At 41.3% G+C, this 20,360-nt stretch overlaps 1 protein-coding gene across 1 annotated transcript in view; it reads left to right on the forward strand.

The window, feature by feature from the left end:
* Positions 1-20,360, forward strand: part of thsd7ba (thrombospondin, type I, domain containing 7Ba) — a 284,654-nt gene that overhangs the window by 125,500 nt on the left and 138,794 nt on the right. Inside the window, exons 11-13 of the mRNA XM_047047538.1 lie at positions 1,772-1,887; positions 2,780-2,912; positions 11,495-11,598. Of these exons, the coding sequence (XP_046903494.1) occupies positions 1,772-1,887; positions 2,780-2,912; positions 11,495-11,598 (353 nt within the window). The remainder of the gene's footprint in view (positions 1-1,771; positions 1,888-2,779; positions 2,913-11,494; positions 11,599-20,360) is intronic.

A 20,360-nucleotide genomic window follows, 5' to 3' on the forward strand; every position in this document is an offset into this window, starting at 1 on the left:
ATTTGCATTGTCAGTTCTGTTTTTTAATAAAGGTTTGGAAATTAATGCTTTTTCGTTTTTTGTTTTTGGATACGATTCATCTATTAATCGAAAAAAGAATCGACAGATTAATTGATTACAAAAATGATCGTTAGTTGCAGCCCTAGTGCTGTTGCTTCTGCAGCGGCCTGACACAACAGATCATTGTGCACAGACCTTAGATACCACGTGTCTCAACCCATGTAGTAAGCTTCTCAAGCACGTAGACCTGTACTAGACTAAACGGTGCTGAGAGATTCTGCTGTATGAGTCATGAGGACATTAGTTTTTCAGCATCTCTTCATCAGCACCATTTCAGAGTGTTGATGTGAAGGGTCAGGAATCCAGGGAACAGCTCTGCTCCTGGAAGAGCCCTCTGAACTGTGTCTTTGATGTTTTCCATCTCATTAAAGTCGATTTTTGTAAGAGAAAGCACTTCTAAGGCTCTTCTCCACAGCTAACACATAAGCATTTTTTGTATTTATCAATGATTGACTAGATAGACAGGGTAGGCTGTCTGTTGGCAAACCATATTCTAGTCATATTCTACACACTCAAGTGTGTGAAGTGTTGGTGTTTGTGTGTGTACAAACATGAGCCACTGCATCGTTTATGCCAGAGTTTGAGGTTGGATCCAGTTCACTGATTGACATTTGAATCAGAATTACCAGATTCTGCCTCGTCAGGTGTGTGTGGGGGAGGGGGGACATCAGGGCTGCTCACTGCTCAAGGTACTGGAAACAGATAACAGCTTTTTTGTCCAGCGAGCTTGATTTGTCATAATCACAGTGAAGACCCCATGAAGTAAACCCCCAGGGGCCCCAGTGTCTGTGCTATATCACTACACAGTTAGTTACTTTACCAGCCCATAGACTTCTCCCTTACAGAGTGCTATAAGTAAATGAACTATCTCTTTAACGGCTTTTGCTAAGTCATCCCTGTCAAGAGCAAGACTAATTCATTGGTGAACAGTTTGCATATCTTCACTTTTCTCTGCTTTAATTAGCAGGCGTGTTATGGACTCTGATTGATTCCCCTCCTCCAGGACTCTCCTGGGTGGCTGCTTAAGGCTGCTGGGTGATGCTCTCTGTGTTCAGATAGAGATAGCACACTCTCTCTCGCTGTCTCTCTTGCTCACTTTTCTCCTCTCTTTCACTTTCTCTCTCTCTCGCTCTCAAACTCATTCTTCTCTCTCTTGCGCACACTCTCTTGCTCTCACTCTTTCACTCTCTTTTCGGTTTCTTACATGCACACATACACACAATAATTCTTATGTATGTTTTCAAAAGACGTGGAAGGCCTCCTTCACACAGTACATCCCTGAGTGAGCTGTAGTGATGAACCTGGTGTGTTCATCAGGAAGTGAGGATGGGCTGACATTCTGGAGCAATTCTGAAGTGAAATGGCCTAACAGACTGTAGGCCTAAATAAGCATATGTACATATTACACTTATGAGGGGTATGTACCATTGGATCTTGTTATATCCGGCTCTACAGAATGTGAGGTTTTGAGTAAACGGTTTAGATGCTTTACAAAAGCAACTTCGATAGTGTGAAAACTGTAAATCTTTACATTTTTCATCAGTTTCCCCCCAGCTCCGAAGGGGAGAAGTGAATCTGTCATGTTTGCAGCATGTGAGAGATGTCTAGGACAGGGCAGTTGTTCCTCTGCTACTGGTGTCCTGTGACTCTCATCACTCATCATTCAGCGCCTGTGGGAGAACAGGATCTCAGACCCCTCTCTGTGCCCTAGGTGTCCAGATTCCGCCCGACCGAAAAACATCAGGCCCTGTTTACTTCCCCTTAAGAAAGACTGCGTGGTGACTCCCTTCAGCGAATGGACAGCCTGTCCCTCACCCTGCCAGCCAGGTAGACAGTACCCTTGGGTCTAGAACTCTCCCCACGAAGCATAACCAGTGCACGTCTATGTGATGTCAGATGCACAATACATTCAGAGCTGTAAATGAAGAAGTAAAGCAATAGCCTTAGAGAGAGTCTTATTAAAACATAATTATGCAGTGTCCCTAGAAAAAGATTCATGAAAATTGGAGTGGAAGAATTTTAAGATTAAATCTTCAGGAGCTCATTTGAAATTAAAGTTGTTGTATTAAAGAGGCTATCTCTGGAGAAATGGTTTATTCCCAGATGTCCAATGACAACACTTAAATGTAATGGAGAACAACAACTGTTAGTTGTAATAGGTAGATTTGTGAAAAGCTAAATAATGAAGGGGATTTGACGGATATGTTACAGCGTTTTGGAAATCAAAAGTGTAACTGTTTTAGAGAACTAGGTAAGTATTTAATCTGTAAATACACTTTAGCCTGTTGGCAGCTTTCTTGATTGCACTGTTTTCCATATTTATTCATTAGCATGGTGTAACAAGCTTTGAGCCTCAGCCTAATTAAGTTGTTACATAAGTCTGGTTCTTACTAATAAATTAAATGGCAGCAAAGTGGAGGACTTTGCATCATGTATACTTCTATAGTCTTCTTCTACTTCAGCCCCATCAGCAAAACACCTACAGAATAACTGCACCTGCAGCTTGATAGCTGAACGTGTCTGAGTTCCTTTAAATCATTCCAACTCAAACTGAATGCTTCCAGTGGTGTATTATTTACCCACAGAACCAAGGTTTGGTTTGAAATTAGAGTAGTGTTTACTCGTTATGCAGACCTTTTATTCATATTTTAAATGTAGTCTGACCATCCTTGATATTTCTGAGTCTGGTGTACATTAAAGGTGTTTGTGGTTCTACCAGCCAATGTCACAGCAGCCAGACAATCCCGGTACAGGACCATCATCCATAGGCCAGCCCACGGGGGCCAGGAGTGTCCTGACACACTCTATGAGGAACGAGAGTGTGAATCCCTTCCTGTTTGTCCCGTCTACAGGTAAACACACAAACACAAATTTCTGTGAAATATACTGTGAAATAGCTATGTTTTTGCAAGTATTTTGTTGAAACTTCAGCTTTCTGACTGCAGGTTTAGAAACAATTTAAGAGAGAGAGGCAGCTTACTGTACAGTTATGTTAAAGGGGTCATTGACTGATTTTATAGGGTATTTCACACTGTTCCTTAAGGTGTCCGAATAGGGTATGTATCATTGGTTGGGCTGAAAATGGCCCGGGTGCTGTTCTATGCGCCCTAATGCAGTGCATGAAATAGCCCTAGAATGAAATGAGAGGTTTTCTCCCTTTTATGGTATGTAGGGATGAACGATTTCGGAAAATAAGCTAATTGCGATTATTTCGACTGATATTGCAATAGCGATTTAATATGCGATTATTATATGATCTATTATGAATAAATATAGATATATACTTGTGGGAGCAGCCTAGCTGACTCACTAGCCTAGGACCAAAATTTCTTTCGTACTCGATACAAATGTCAAAAATAAAAGTCCATTATCCAAAAAGTGTATATTATTGTTTGTTTACTGATCAGCTTAAAATAAACAATATAACAAGATCAGGATAGTATTTTTAACAAGTATAGGTCAAAAGACTGTGGTGCTTCAAGGTCCAAAAGCTTATGACTGTTTGGCTGGGATTCTTGGCTTTTACATGCAACATCCAACTTAGCCCCGTCCATCAAAAAATTTGATTGGGAAGTTGGGTTTGGGGTACCTCGGTTGGGGAAAAAGTATGTCCGAACAGGAGCTGTTCGGACTAATCAAATTTTCAGGGCAGGCTTTATCAGTGATGGACAGATGATCAACAGTAACGTAATCAACCACGTCACCAAAGAGCACTTGGGTTGAATTTGTTTTCCACAAACAACATACTAAGTTTTTATTTTTTTTATTTTTTTTATTTCACTTTTATTTAACCAGGTAGGCTAGTTGAGAACAAGTTCTCATTTACAACTGCGACCTTTACAACGTTGCTCTTATTGGTTGTAGGTATATCCAATTGAGCGAAGAGGCAATTTTTGTTAGAGTTCGGTTGAAACACGCCCCATACTCACAACCCAAAGGAGCGGTTTCAGACTCATATTCTGACTATAATTATGAGTATGACAACGTCAGGCTAGCTACAACATATCTCGGGCCCTAAATGACTATGCCTTAGCATATCAATTACCAACTTAAAACTTAAAATTGGGGCCAACAACATTTTTGTAAAGCTTCTTTTAAGCGAGGATCTTCTTCTTTGCACAAGTAAATACAGGTAAATATATACATGTAAGTATTTCCAGTCTTATCAAACTTTCTCTTTCATCTTCATTCTTCACCCTGCAATAAACAATGTTTAGTTATGGGTCTGTGAATGACACTGGTCTTGGTCCGGACCTCAGCGCTTCGGACAACTCATTTGTAGTCTGGCATCACCTTCATGATTCTGCCTAACAACCAGGAGTTCCTTGGCAGTAATGAATCAGCGACGAGGACAACATCTCCAACCTTGAAACTTCTCATCAGGCCGAGCCACTTTTGTCGTTCTTGTAGGAGCGGTAGGTACTCATGAGTCCACCTCCACCAGAATAGATCCGCCATGTATTGGATTTGTCGCCAGCAATGAAGGGCATAGACATCCTTAACGAACACGCCAGGTGGAAAGCTGGGCTGTGCCTTCAAGGTGAGCAAATGATTCGGTGTCAGTGGTTCGAGAACGTTGGGTTGTTCTGTGTTGGTGGTTAAGGGTCTCCCATTGATTATGCTCTCAACCTCGCATAGAAGAGTTTGTAGTCCTTCGTCATCTAAAGTCCCCGTCACACCATAACGTTCTCGTCAACGTTCTCTGAAAGTTCTAATCGTTCAATTTCGAGCGTTCTAGGGCGAGGTAGACACATCTGGCATGTGACTAACGTGTGACTATAACGCATGACTAGTGTGGGACTGAGTGCGACCAAGTAAGACACCCCTGAAAACTATTAGCGTGTGATGACGTGTCACTGGGTCGCGACGACTTGTGATGAAAGCAAACAATGAAAAACAACCAAGTAACGCTAGGGTAACGACTGACTAACGATAGCCAAACGTGTGCAACGTTGGTCAAACGTTGTGCATGTTTTTTTGGACCAGCGTTCTCCGCCGATCACCGCCGATTACCAGCGTCACAAGCGTCCAGACAACGCTCTTCTGGCGCTATACCATGGACGATTACCAACATTTCCTCTAACGTCATAGAACGTTGACCAGAATGTAATGGTCTGACGGGGCCTTAACAGCTGTTGCTTTCCCACGGAACTGAGCACCTTTCTCACTGTGCGGATCTGGCCCAGATGCCACCACGGTGGGATGCAGCAGGAGGGTTGAAAATCCACTGCACACCTTTTTTCATAATGGCTTCATTGATACGAGACTGGTCTAGCTCTGCTAATGCTTCTCACAACTCTCGTTCAGCGCTGACAAAATTTGTGCCATTGTCGGAACGAAGGATTGACACTTGTCCTCTTCTGGTTTGGAAATGCCGCAGGGCATTAATACACAAATCAGTGTCAAGGGAATGGGCTACTTCTAAATGCACTGCTCTCACAGTTAAGCATGTGATAAGCACTCCATAACGCTTCACCTTGACACGTCCTCTTCTGACCTCGATAGATCCAAAATAATCCACACCCGTGTTGGTGAAGGGTGGTTTGTCAGGAAGCAGACGATCTTGCAGCAGGTCCGCCATTTTTTTCTCTCCTGTCTTTGCATTCAGTCTTCTGCAGAGATTGCACTCTGTAATCACTCTTCTTGCTGCTGCCTTGGCTCTTGGTATCCAATACCATTGTCTAAGTCTGGCTTACACGTGGTTTCTGCCTCCATGTCCGGTCTCTTGGTGGATGTAGTGAAGAATGAGGTGGGCTATTCTGTGTTGTTTATGCAGAATGGCAGGATGCTTGGCCTCCTCAGACATAGCCGATCGGTTCAGACGTCCTTCTACCCTCAACACACCATATACGATGTATGGATCCAGTTTGAAAATTGGACTATTCCTTTTTTTACACTGGAGCATCCTGTGTGCAAGGCCTTTATCTCTTCAGCATAGGTTTGTCTCTGACTGAATTTGATCAGTTCTATTTCAGCTCTGGATATATCTGCCACGGTAAGTGTTATTTTTTCCAGGTTTTTCTTACGTCACCATCTGCTGATCAACCATGGATTTGCGCCTTTTTGGATCATTCTCTGTCAGCTGCATGCTCCGCTCCAAGTCTTTTCTTTTTTCGATCAAGTGTTGCATTGTCTTTTTCAAGTGCAGAATCCAAGTTGTGGCCTTTTTTAACTTGTGGCAACCAGAGTAATAATACTCAACAAGCTGATCCAATGGATCTGTGCACTCGTCCAGATTTGTGCATGACACTGTAGCAGATGTCTTCACCTCAACATCATCTCCTGTACGATAAGTACACTGTTCAGGTTGTTCTGGCCACTCGCTTTCATTCTGCAGGAAACTAGGCCCCTGAAACCAGCTCTCACGTTCCATGAAACTCTTGATCTTCAAGCCTCTTGAAGCTTGATCTGCTGGGTTTTGAGAGATGTTGACAAACTTCCACTGAGACGGTGTTGTAGCCTCTCTAATGAAGGAAACACGGTTTGCCACAAAGGTTTTGAAATGAAGGGCATAATTTTCAATGTACCTTAACACTGTTGTACTGTCCAGAAGACCGACTCCATCAGGGAAACTTCAAGTTCTTCTCTCAGCATCCGATCCAACTTGACTGCAATCATTGCTGCTGTCAACTCCATTCTCGGGATCGGGATCTGTTTGAGTGGAGCGATTCTAAATTTTCCCATCAAGAAGGTTACATGTTTCTCACCCTGATCATTCATTGACATGAGATACGACACAACGCCATACCCATCTTGACTTGCGTCTGATAAGTGGTGAATTTGAGCAGCCTTTGTGGGCCCAAATGCTGTGGGCGTTAACGCAATTTCACTTTAACACGACAAAAAATAAATAGTGCCGTTAGCGCAGGTTTCTTTTTGACTGTGGGAATCACCTGTCGTCACATGATTTCGACTGCCTACGGTAGCTGAATGATGGAGAGAGGGATTTTAGATGGGAAGTTCCATTTCAAAAAGTTGTGAGACGGCTCGGTTGACAAAACTAAGGGTGTGTACTGATTGTCAGGCTGAGTTTAGTTACCACCGGAGTACTTCCAGCCTAAACTAGCACATGCAAGCAAAGCACACAGCTGTTAGCAGCGTTAGCGGTAGCAGCAGCAGCGTTCACTTCGGTAATATGGCAGACAACACTCGCAAAAGAAGCGAGCAGCTGGGGTCAACAAGATAGAAACTGAAATGTTCAATATCAAGGTAAATCTGTGGTTGCTTAAGTATATGAAGAATGTTTGAGTGTGATTTGAATATTATGGAGCAGGATATTGTAGTAGGCTTTAATGTATTCTATATTCCAGAATATGTCTAATTTTGTGGATGTTTATTATACAGCAGTATAGTTTGTGAGTGAATAAAACTCATCCAGTTAGGCCTATCTGAAGTTAAGTACACCCTTTTAATGTTATTTCCACCCAAAAATAATTTATTGGGTAACATTTTTACAGATTACAGAAATTGTAATTGCTTGACAGCCCTAGTTTACAGCAAAGCTGCTTTTCCTAGACACACCTTTTGCGCTGCTGAGTGGCTTCTTGAAGCTGTTCTGACTATCTGCAGTGGAGTCCAGGATGTCTCCAAACAATGGGTCATTGGAAACTTTTGCTTGATAGATAAACTCTACAAGATCAGGAAATCTGTATCTTCTTCCACTTCTTTCTTGGATGTTATATGCACAACTTCTCCATCATTCCTTCAATTTGTATGGAAGTTTAGACAAGATGCACTTCATGTTGGTGGGATTGTTCATTTCATCCATGTAATCCACATCATTCACTGTGTTGCAACATCCAATCAAGAACAATGCAAAGGCGTTCAATCCTTTCCTATCTTCTGATTTTATCTGAGGCCATTTCATTGCTTTCTTGATGTAAGCTGTGGCAATGGTCAGTTCATCTCTGTAGTGACTTCTTTGTAAGAAGAGATCAAGTGGCTCGCCACTCGTGAACTGTTCGAGGTAACACAACCGATCTTGATGGCTGTCTGTCTTACATACATACATAATAGCATGCTCGAAGGCCCTTATGAAAGATCTGTAAGTCAGAGGATCTCCTGTAAACGTTGGTATGTCTCAGTGAGGCAATTGAGATAAACTCTGCAGTTTGATGAGCATCTCAGTGACTTCATTCTGACGCTGTAGCACTTCATACAGGCTGTCTGTAGATGACTCAGGGCAATCATGAAGATCAGGACGTGGAGTACTGCTGTCTGTGACAAGTCTTAATGGTGGCCTTCTTCTATCTGAAGCATCAATTTGAACAAATGGCTTTCGATTTAACGTAAAAGAAGGCTTACCAGCTCCACGGCTGGCATAATCATCATCACTGTCAAGTTCTTCATGTCTACGCATCACAGGTTCAGCTCTAGGTCTTATAGTCATCTTTAGCAAATCATCCACTGACTCATGAGCATCTTCACATTTTTCATACACCCTTAATTTGGCATCTGTAGCAGCAAGCTCAGTTTCAATTTCCAATTGTTCCTTCTTTGACTTCAAGCAAATTTCTTCCTGCTCTACTATAGCTTCTTTCTTTTTCATTGAGGCAGCTCTTGCCAACAACGCTTCATGTTCTGCTTTAATTCTCAGCTTTGCAAAGTTAGTGCTTGAAGTACGACTCACCGCAGAATAAGCCTTTGATACACTATCATGTTGACTAACATCCTGAGGGTCTTTCATGACTTCTGCAATCCAATTATTCATTTCTTCAATAAACCTCTTGAATTCTGAATATCTGCTGACGAAAACATCTTGATCCGCATAATTATCCTCATCAACTATCAACTCGCACTATTCTTATACTCTCCTAAGCATCTTTCATACATCAGTAATGCTTCATCTTTAATGACTTTAACATTGTGTTCATTTTCCTTCAATTCCTCCAAGTCATTCTTCTGTTTGGTTAACCGTGCTAACTTTCCCTTGCGTTCGCTTTTTATCCTTTACATTTTCTCCTCTACAGCCTTTTCCGTGGGCATTGGTGCCCTCTTTGTACGCGTAGCTCCACTACAATCTGCCATGTCATGTACTTCAAGAAATCTTCACACACAAACTGTCGCAATTCCTCGAATTATCCACAGCTTCTTCCTCTTCTTATGCAGTCACATACACTTGTGAAGAGAGTTACTAGATGTGTAGGATTTCTTGAATTGAAGCTCTATGACTTTCGGAACAGAAGATCTACTTTCTTTTTCCACGACGGCTAGCAAGAGCATCTTGCCAAGAGGCTAATAGAGTCAAGAGACAAATATCAGACCTGTTTCAGGAAAAGCTTAATTCATCCGATGAGTCACGCTGTAGGTAGTTTCACTTTTCTTGTAGAACTCTGATATAGTTTTAGCCGTCTTAGTCTTCTATCTTCGCCAGCAACAGGTTTAGCACAGTCGTTTCATCACGAGCGCGTCGACGAGCAGAGCTTTCCAATATGCTACGTCTTCTAGCTTAGCTAGTCTTTTGACTTGAATGTGGGAGCAGCCTAGCTGATTCACTAGCCTAGGACCTAAGGTTATTTCGTACTCGATACAAATGTCAAAAATAAAAATCCATAATCCAAAAAGTTTATATTATTGTTTGTCTACTGATCAACTTAAAAGACTTAAAAACAAATAACAATATCAGGATAGTATTTTTAACAAGTAAATATAGGTCAAAAGACTGTGGTGCTTCAAGGTCCAAAAGCTTCTGACTGTTTCGCGCGGATACTTGGCTTTTGCATTCAAACAAACAGCCAATCAAATTAGGCAGAAAATGGCTACAACAATACTACTGATCTCAAGTCAGCAACATAACACACAAAGTTCAGAAAAATTAAGGAAAACGTACTGCCTGTACCTCTTAGAAAATATTTTGCTAAATCAAAGCTAAAAGTAGGCTAATAACGGTTAAATAAGTAGGCTAATGTGCGTTGCACTTAACTACAGCTAGCTAGCTACCGTTTTGGAAAAAATATTTTCCAACCGTCGGAAATATTTAGAACTCAAGCATCTAAAGGTTAAATCTTAAAAGAAAAAGAAACACTGTCTGAACATATCTGATTCAGTCAGTAGCCTAACAAAAACATGGCACTGACAGCCATAGTGATCCTCCTGTATGTGTATCACCGAGGGGCATCATATATTTCGTGATGAACACTGTTACTGCTTGAGTAATTTCGTACATGAATATGGAGTTAGGCTTTGAAACATTTCTGTCAGTGATCCTGTCGGGTGTTATTTGGCTTTTTTGATACACTGGTGTTCAGCATTTTAGCGATGCATCGTACATGGCTTTGAGGTGTTTTTTTTGGGGCCGAATTAGGTTGGTGGTGTTGCCCCGTGAGGTAGCAACATTAGCCAGGCAGGTTTTGCACAATACTTGACACTGCGCAGCATATTTTTTAAAGGCAAAATTGTCAGTGTCTGTAGCGTCAGGTTCTGTCGAGACTGAGGCCATCGTACAGGTCAAGGTAAAGTGTAACGTGCAAAGTTGATCCTTTGTCTGCAAACTGCGTTACTCTCGCGTGTCACGTGACCAAAGTAAAATCGCAGCCTTTGCGATAAAAAAATATTGTTTTGTCACATCGCGATATTATCGCAATGCGTGCTGATTGGTTGGTTTACAACAAGCGAAGCTGCGAAGCAAAGACGCAACATAGACAAACATGCATTGTGAATTGTAGATTTACATGATAACACAGGTTATTTATTCAAATGAAACACAGTCTGGAAAAAGAAATAACGTTAGCCCCATTGCCAATCAACTAAATCATCACACATTCTACCTATGCTAGATACAGGAGACGTTAGCATTGCTAATAACTGTTAGCGACAAAATCATACTTACTACTTGTGGTTGTGATGAACATACAGTCGGAACAGCACCTCTTTTCAGCAACAGCGGCTTAGCAAATCCTGCTTTAAATTGTCCACGTTTTCAAAACTGTCTTTGGTGAAATGGTTCGAGCAAATGAATAATTGAGTGTGGAATTTCACAGGGATCTTCTCGTAGACAAACATCAGCCATGTCCGTCAAGTGGTTGGTTCCTTGGGAAGACTATGAAAAGTGTCAGCATTCCCTGTATAGCCTGGAACACTGCATTTTTCAATATCCTTCAAAAACTTCCAAACTTTCTTCTTTGTAATACCCATGGAAGTACACAGAGCAGCACGCAGCAAATTTTGGGGCATGACAAAGGCAAAAAAGGTTTCAAATTGTGAGATTTGCATAGGAAAGAGGTGTAAATGGACTTTGAGGTTCACTGTATGTCCATTTTACCCACCGAACTGTCGTTATTCAACTATGACAAGGTAAACTCTTTTTTGCAGTCAATGACCCCTTTAAGAAAACGAGATATGAAAGTAGACCATAAGCGAAGAAATATATTTTCATATTGCCATCCAAGCATTCTGTTTTTAGTTGTGTAACGTCCATGCCTTGACACCTGTGTAGGTGGAAGACACACAAGTGGCAAGCGTGCACACTGGTCCCAGACTCAGTCCGTCTAGGAATGGCAGGACCAGTAGAAGCTTGTGGCAACGGTTTAGAGACAAGAGGTGAGTTTTCTCTTTTCACCCCTCCCCTCTCCAGAATTAGTTTTAGCAGATCTCTTTATTGCGCCATCCCCTGTTGCAGCTCCTATCACTCTTCCCTCTTCCCCATCAGAGCTGTTACAGCCTTCTGAGGATAGTTCTCTGATATTGTCCTTAATTGTGATGACACAGTAGTGATTGCAGTACAAAGAAGCTGACAATTTTCTCCACTGAACATGAGAGCTGGGCAGTGGAAACTGTGAAGAATAAAATAATAAAACCTTGCGTCACCACGGCGATTCACAGTGAATGTATGCACCCCTGGAGATGACAGGAGCTCTTACAGAGATAGAGGAATAATTAACCCCTACACTGCCATGTGTGGGAAACACACAAACATACCGTATACACACATTCACACACACACACACACACACATACCGGCATGGTATGTGTCACACACACACCTACATATACCTTAGACACACACACACTTTTCACTGATTTATGCGGTGTCCCCCCACACATTTCGTTCCTGCATCAGAACTTGTGGTTTGCATTGAGGCAATCGAACACAAGATGCAGACAAACCAATTACACAACCATATATCAGCCATGGCATGTTCACAGCCAAAAAAAAAAACCTTCGAAGACCAAGAAGCCCCATCAATGGAGATTTATAGTGGTTGTTGAAATGAATTACTTCCTTCATCATGCCTGGAGACTGAACTGGCCTCAAGTTCAATGTCAGGAACCAATACTTGCCTTTACACCAATCATGTGTTTTGTTGGACCGTCCCTCTCTTCCATTTTCAATGTGCAATAGTTCGGAGTTCTAAAAGGAGTAGGAAACAGGTAGAGAGAACAGTTCTGGAGATCAGACAGCACATGCACCAAATAAAACCCAAAGTGTCAATTAGATCATTTCAGACTTGGCAGACAAAGTTCCAATACTGTTATTCCAAGAAACTACTTGTTAGAGGGAATTTATTATACAATACTATTATATAAGTTTTCATGTTATATTATCATTATGTTGTGGTCTAATAGGTGTTCTTTATGCTGCTATCCAGTGATAATATACTCTGTGACAAAATAACAGGTTGCCTCAAATTATTTTAGACATTTTTTCAAACCAAGAGTAAGAGTTGAATATCTTTAAGAGTATGGAGATGATTCTGTATATGCATTGTCAATTGGCTGTGCTGGGTTGAGAATAACCTGTGCTGACCTTTAGTACTTATTATTTGAATATGATTAGAATATCAGCAAATTACCTGTGACATTTCAAGAACTAAGTTTTAGGTCAGAATGGTTTATGATAGTGGTAGAAGGCAGTCATTAAAAATAATGAGAAAGTGAGAGTATTATTTAAAACAGAGACAAGATAGCACTTTATTAATCACCAGGATGGGGACTTTGCAGCACCAGAAAGAAAGAAAGATAATACAGTTATGAATGAAAGTCCGGTATATGCTAGGCTTAAATCATTCATGTCAGTAACAGGGACCCAATAGTCCTACTCAGGGATGGATTACCGAATGAGCCTACCGGCACCGGGGGCCCATGAGCTCAGGGGGTCCCTAAGCCAGAGCCTCTGCGTGAAGTCGCTTTTATTAACTTTGTATTATTATGATGATATGACACGATGTGCCATAGCCGTTCAAGTTCAAGTCTTTTATTTGTCAGGTACACAGAACAACACAAGGTTAGACTGGGCACTGAAATTCTTAAGACAAGACAAGCACCTGGCATAACATAACATAACATATAAGTACAAGGAACATATGGAGGCTTAAGTCATTCATGTCAATAACAGGGCCCCAAAAGTCCTACTGAAAAACTAAAGAATAGCCTAAACATTCACTTTGAAGATGTCACAAGAAAGAAACCATCATGATACCTTTCAAGTGAGTGTTTATCCCCTCAGATTATCTATAGGACTTTAGAGGGGCTGAGTACTCCATGCAATATGGGCCCTTCAACTCTGTAGGGAGAAATCCAAAAAGGAAGTGCAAAACAGTAGCATTAGAGCTCTGTCTAAGCACCCCCACCCCCAACCTACACACAAATGCGCTGTTTAAGTGGCATTTCTGTAAAGTTGTTCTTCATGAAGACCCCATTATGATGTTATCCACCCCTGATCTGTCTGAATGGAGCCCCTCAATCATAACTTATCATAACATTTCACTGTATGATCCTTTAAATATGTTTTACACCCCTGATTTGTCTGAATGGAGCCCCTCAATCATAACTTATCATAACATTTCACTGTATGATCCTTTAAATATGTTTTACTGGTAGGCCTTAATTAGGACAAGTGAGATTCCTTACATGACAGGGCTCCAGACTGCGACCAAATGGTCGCATTTTGCGACCAGTTTTTGAGACAGTGCGAGCATTTTTTACAAGCACTCGCGCATGTGCGACCTACACATTTTTAATTCATTGGGTGTGCACAATGTCGGCACACGTTAGAAACAACGCAGATACGACGTTCTAGTAAGACAGCGATATCAGCTTTCCTTCTGCATTAGTACCGTAGCTTAAAGTCTAGGAAAGTTGAGGCTATTTTTCGCTAGGTTACCTATAAACCTAGCTAAAAGTCTTGGAAAGATTAGGATATTTTTCGCTAGGCTCCTACGAACATGTCTTAATCTGCCAGACAAGTGGGTTTCCCTTCGTTCTTTTGGTGAGCAGTTTCACGAGCCCTTCTTACCCGGCGTCATGGAGCCTAGCAGCTAAATACTTATTTAGCGTTGCTACTGTATCCCTGCCTGTGTTTGAGCTGTTGCGCTGTTATACTCGGCAAGTATCGTGTTGTGGTGTCGGAGGACTGATCGAAAAGTGCATCATACATTTAAGTCATTTAGCTAAGACTTGCATGTACAGTACGTAATGTCACATTAAATAATGTATTTAAACTCAAGCTTATATGGTGAGTTGCAGGGGCGATTCTAGGATCAGACCTTTAGGGGTGCTCAGCCCCCAATGAGAATGTGACATGAATACAGTGCCTTGCAAAAGAGCTAAACGTAAACCCCCTTGCTAATATAAATCCCTAATTTCACTGGATAACAATTAATACATTTATGTATTATTATGCAAAATATTGAATGAAAAAACTAAGGATGTCCCTTTCTTCATGAACTACCAGCATCAAATGATAATAAACAATATATAAAGAAAATATTTAAAAAAATATTAGGAGTGCTTGAGCACTCCTAAATAGGATCTAAAATTGCCACTGAATTGTACCCTCTCCAGTTACATTAATAAATGCATTGCAGGTCAATATAAGGTGTGCCCCTTAATTTTCTGCTGGCGCTCCTAAAATTTTCAGTCAGGGGCTACTGTGCTCCTAGTAAAAAAAGTTAGTCTGGAGCCCTGCATGAGCTTAAAAAAATATATTTTGAACAGTTTGAAAAAAAAGAGAAAAAAAAGATATTGCGATAAAAAATTGAACAGCGTAAAATGGCAGGGGGGGGGGGGGGGGCCCTTGACACGTCCAGGCCCAGGGGCCCGTGGTTTCTTAATCCGTCCATGGGTACACAGGCAGGCAGAGAAGGTGCAATCCGGTATCAGGTACAGTAGTCGTGGACAGTCCACTCGAGTTCTAAGCACGGGAAATCTGAGCACAAGGCAGGAACAGAACAGGTAACAGGTACGCGGGAACGCTCGGTAGAAACACACAAGACGAACTGGCACAGGACAAACATAACCCAACAGACTAAATACTCACTAACGAGCAGACGAGACGAGAAACACCTGGAGGGGGCGGGCCAAACAAAACAGGGGAACACACACACAGACGTGACAAAGGTGATGTTGAAATTATAGGGTCGGGTCTTACAAGGCTAAGCGGCTCTGCCATTCTTTTTTCGCCCCCTGAACTCTGGGGTTTAGTCAAGTGACGAGTGTTACGCAAACACACATACTGTAAAGGGAAGTTTGATTTGTTGTTTTTTTCTCCTCCCAGATCGCAGTAACGCAAGACATTTCTGTATTAGTAACTGTAATGCGATTACTGAAGTTATCAACAGTAATGCGTTACATTACTGCGTTACAGACAAATGTAATCTGATTACAGTAACTGGAGTAACGCGTAACGCGTTACCCCCAACACTGCGGAGAGCTATGTGAAGTTTACATAGAAGCTTTACCATTTTGTTAGGTAGCATCAAAAAAGGCTGTCACTCTTGGTTTGAACTAGGCTTATACTTTTCCTAACTAGGGATGTCACGAGAACCGATACTTACGATACCTTTCGATGCTAAAATAACAAAACACCGACGATGCCCATTTTTTTGAAGCACCGTAAGCACCGTGAGCGCCGATGCCAGATGTTAGCATCGGTGCTGCGCCTCTTCTGGAACTGATGGGGGCAGTATTCTGGATTGTTCCAGCCGACGTTTACATTCAGAAAACCAAGATGGCAACTGCAGCTGCAGAGATCGCCCCACCTCGACTTGTTGAAAAGAAAGGCGCAAAAAGTCGTGTATGGAAGTATTTTGCGTTTGAGGCAGATGACAGTGGGGTTATAATTCATCCGCAGTAGCCACTTTGTAAAATATGCTACCGTGGTCTTCAGACCAAGGGAGGTAATACTTCTAATTTAGACAAACACCTGAAAGATTGTCATCCGGATTTGTTCAAAGAATTCAAGGTGAGTTCTGAATCATATTAGCTAACAACATCCAAAGAATGTACTTCTTCTGTTTTTTTAATCTGTCATACTGAAATACACGTTACATGATGTTTTAGATGGTGGGCACGTGTGTTATTTAAGCAACAAGGTACGAGAGACAGTACTTTATCGTCAATGAAGTACGTGTTACAGGGTGTAGCAGCGGAGGGCCCAAACCCTGGAACACGGACCTTATAATGGCTAATGTTATGTAGCTAGCCTACATAGTTTAGGTTAGCGATGCTGTTTTAACGTTAGCATAGCCTACAATTGGTTAGAAGGAGAGAAATGTATGCAGCCCTGTATCTTGCAAGAATCATGTCAAAACTAGCAAAATTCACTTAATGTCCTAGTTTAATCTAGTTACAAATGAATATGGAATTGGTTTGACAAAACACGATGAGCCATTTTTTTTTACGATGCCAGACTCAAAGACGATTTGCGAGTGTCAGAATTTCGCCGCGACCACAACGAACATTGATTTATTTTGTATTTAATATGTCCTATAAAAAGCTTTAGTCTTTAGTGGTAAAGATTTTCAAATGGCTGCATCTACTAGTATTATATTTAGGTGTGTGCGTGCGTGGCCTGGAGCCAATGTGCAGGGCAGGCAGGTGCTTGTGCATTATAGGTGCCTGTGCTCTTTCTATAGTGAAATAACTATATTAACTGAAATGTCAATTTTCCTTTTCCAGTTTCAACCAGAGAATGACGTCCAGGAGACAACTCAGCCAACTAAAAGTCAGCAATCACAGCCAACCATAACCGAGGCTGTAGGGAGGCAAACAAAATATGAGAGAAATTCAAATGAGGCCAGGAGATTGGATAGAAGTGTAGCAGAGTTTATATGTATCGACCAACTCCCTGTCTACATTGTTGAAAAAAACGGATTTCAGCAAATGCTCCATAAATTCAATCCCAGATATCAACTTCCAAGTAGAAATTATTTCATGTACACAGAAATACCTAAAATCTACAGTGAAACAAGGGACCTGATCACACAATATATCAAAGAAAAGCCATTCTATGCATGCACAACTGACCTGTGGACAAGCAGAGCTGCAGACACGTTCATGTCCATTACCATGCAATACATAACACAGTCATGGGAGTTGCACTCCTGGTGTTTAGGCTGTAGTGGCCTGAACTCAGACCACACAGGTGACAGTTTGAGGGAGGCATTTGACGAAGTAGTTACTGAGGAGTGGAAGTTGGACATTGCAAAACTAGCAGGCATCACAACAGACAATGCATCCAACAACCAAAAGGCTTTCAAAGATGACTACACATGGATCCCTTGTTTTGGCCACAACTTAAACCTGGCCGTTAACAAAGCCATCAACATCGACAGGGTATCTACAGCCCTGTCAAGGCTGCGCAGAACCATATCTGCCTTCACCAGGTCATCAAAGCTGTCGCGACAACTCAAAACAAAACAAAAACAACTTGGACTCCCAGAACACAATTTGATACATGATGCACCCACCCGTTGGAATTCCTCTTATGACATGGTGGAGAGATTTGTGGAGCAGCAGCAAGCTCTGTGTGCAGTCCTGGCAGAGGACAGAAAGAAATGGCACCTGATGCCAAAAGACAATGACATCACAATCCTAGAAACACTGAAAGAAGTCCTTGAGCCACTGAGTCCTTTTACAGATGCACTCAGTGGTGAGAAGCACACTACTCTCTCCTCTGTCTTACCGCTGTTATGGAAGATGCTCTCTTGTCTCAGGTATAAGGAGGATGACACTCTACTTACTAGGGAGATGAAGAGCTCAGTAACGGAAAGCCTCAACCAACGTTATGAGAATAGGGAGGTGCAGCTTCTGCTAAACACTGCCACCTACCTAGATCCAAGATTTAAGGCCAGTTTTGTTGCTCTGGAGGATGACGTGAGGCAAAGTCTCCTGGAGCAAGTGGGGAATACCGATGATGGAGCTAGTATATCTGATACCACCATGGCAAAAGGAGCAGAGGCCTCGAGCCAAAGCAGGCCATCTAAAAAGTCAAAGACTGATTTGAAGCATCTGCTTTCAGAAATTCAAGGAGAAAAGAAGGGCAGTGAGGTCACATCATCTCAAGCAGGGCTCTCCACACAAGATAAGTTAAATGGTGAGTTCCTGGTATATAGCAAAATGCCAGAACTGAGCGCAGACGAAGATCCCCTCATCTGGTGGAAAATGAATGGAGGCCCAATACCTCAACTTGCAGAATTTGCAAGGAGGTATCTCTGCATTGCAGCTTCAAGCTGTGCTTCCGAAAGGGTCTTCAGTGTCTCAGGAATCATTGTCAGTCCAAGACGTTCCCGACTTACCCAAGACAATGTAAACATGTTAGTTTTCCTCAGTAAAAACCTTGAACTAGCCAAGAAAAGTTGTGAAATGCTGTGAAAAAGTATGCCATTTTCCAAAACTCATGTTCATCTTGTTAGCTGAATGGCTTAATTGCACTTTATTATGTTGTGCTATGCTCTATTGCACATGTTTTGTATGTCTTATGACATTTTGCTATTTTTCAAATATTTTAATAAAGAAGTTCATGTTTCAAGTTCAAGTACATGAAATCCTTTTTTTTTTTACCGTGGTATCGAAATTGGCATCGAGAATCGTGTTATTTTACTGGTATTGGCACCGACTACTGAATTTTTGGTATCGTGACACCCCTATTCCTAACATATGTCCCAAATACATTTCTAGCAGTCGAAGCAGATCTGTCAAATCCACAGAAAGAAAGCAAACCTGATAACAAAGGGTATCTGAGGTAGAATAAGTATTTTTAATTATATTTTCTGTAAAACAAAGGAATATTATGGAGCACTGTGTCTGCATCTTCAGAGGTTGAGAAGCAGAATGGGGCTGTGGGGGGGTGAGTAGTCCGATACAATGTCCTTTAAACAGTCAGCAAACACTGTCATCCTTCTAAAGTACTGTATTATTAAAGATGATCCCTGTCACGGGCAGAGATAAGAATAAAATGCTAACGATTTGGAGAGTTGATAAAGTGGAAGTCGTGCTTGGCTGGGGCTAAGAAAATATGAAATAATCTCGCAAAAAATGGATGATTCGTGATTCTGAACTCAGAATGTCAGCCGTGTCAACCCCTATCTTGCTGTGGAAAAGCTAAGAAAATACGAGAGAATTAAATAAAAGGGAGAGAATGAAAGAGAGATGGGGAAAGAATGAGGGCAAGAGAGAAAATAAAATTGACAGGGCTGTACAATTTGCCAAAGGGAGAGGTAATTGAAATTAGTCAATAAGCAAGCCGATTTTGATTGCAGTCAAAGATTAGATTGAATTAGCAGGTAGTCTAAAAAAGACTTACAAAGTACTTACAAAATATACAAAGTTAGTTACTATATATAGTACATCAAAAAACTATTTACATTCTTAATTGAATAGGTGTTTATACATGTATATGTGTGTGTACATGTATGTGTGCAATTGTGTCTGTTTGAAAAAATGCTGTTCAACAGAAAACATTTGACGGCACCAATAAGTATATCATATTTAACTCTAGTGAGACCACCATCTTGTATTGACCGTAAGTGAAAGGATGAAAGGATGAAGATGCCTTATAGTGGGGCAGATAACAGCATTTTTTGATGAAGAATCGTTCAAATGTGGATACAAGCGTCAAAATTGGCACAATTATTCTATGGGTACTGCTCTTCCAATAAAGAACGTTAGCCAACGCAAAAAAAACTCATGTCGGCCGCGGCGGCCATTTTATTTCCCGCCATTATCAAAGTATGCGTTTTCCATGATATCTCCTGAAAAAACATCAGAGCACATATACGATAATGTCAACCCCTATGTTTTGATGGTCAAGGAATGCAACGATACCATCGACAACATCATTGAATGCTTTGTGGCATTCATGGCCGCCATTTTGCCTTCCTCCATAACCAAATTCTGTATTTTGCGTCATATCTCTTCAGCCAAACACAATAAATGGAAAGTGGTAATGTCTACCTCTATGTTTTGATGGTCAAGGATTACAATGATACCATACACAACACCATAAACTTTATACATCTAAAGATAAGTCTAATTGTGCGGTATAATACTGTGGAATGGAAATCATAATGTTAATAGACCAA

The sequence above is a fragment of the Hypomesus transpacificus genome, chromosome 23 (genome assembly GCF_021917145.1).
Source record: "Hypomesus transpacificus isolate Combined female chromosome 23, fHypTra1, whole genome shotgun sequence".
Classification (NCBI taxonomy): Eukaryota; Metazoa; Chordata; class Actinopteri; order Osmeriformes; family Osmeridae; genus Hypomesus; species Hypomesus transpacificus.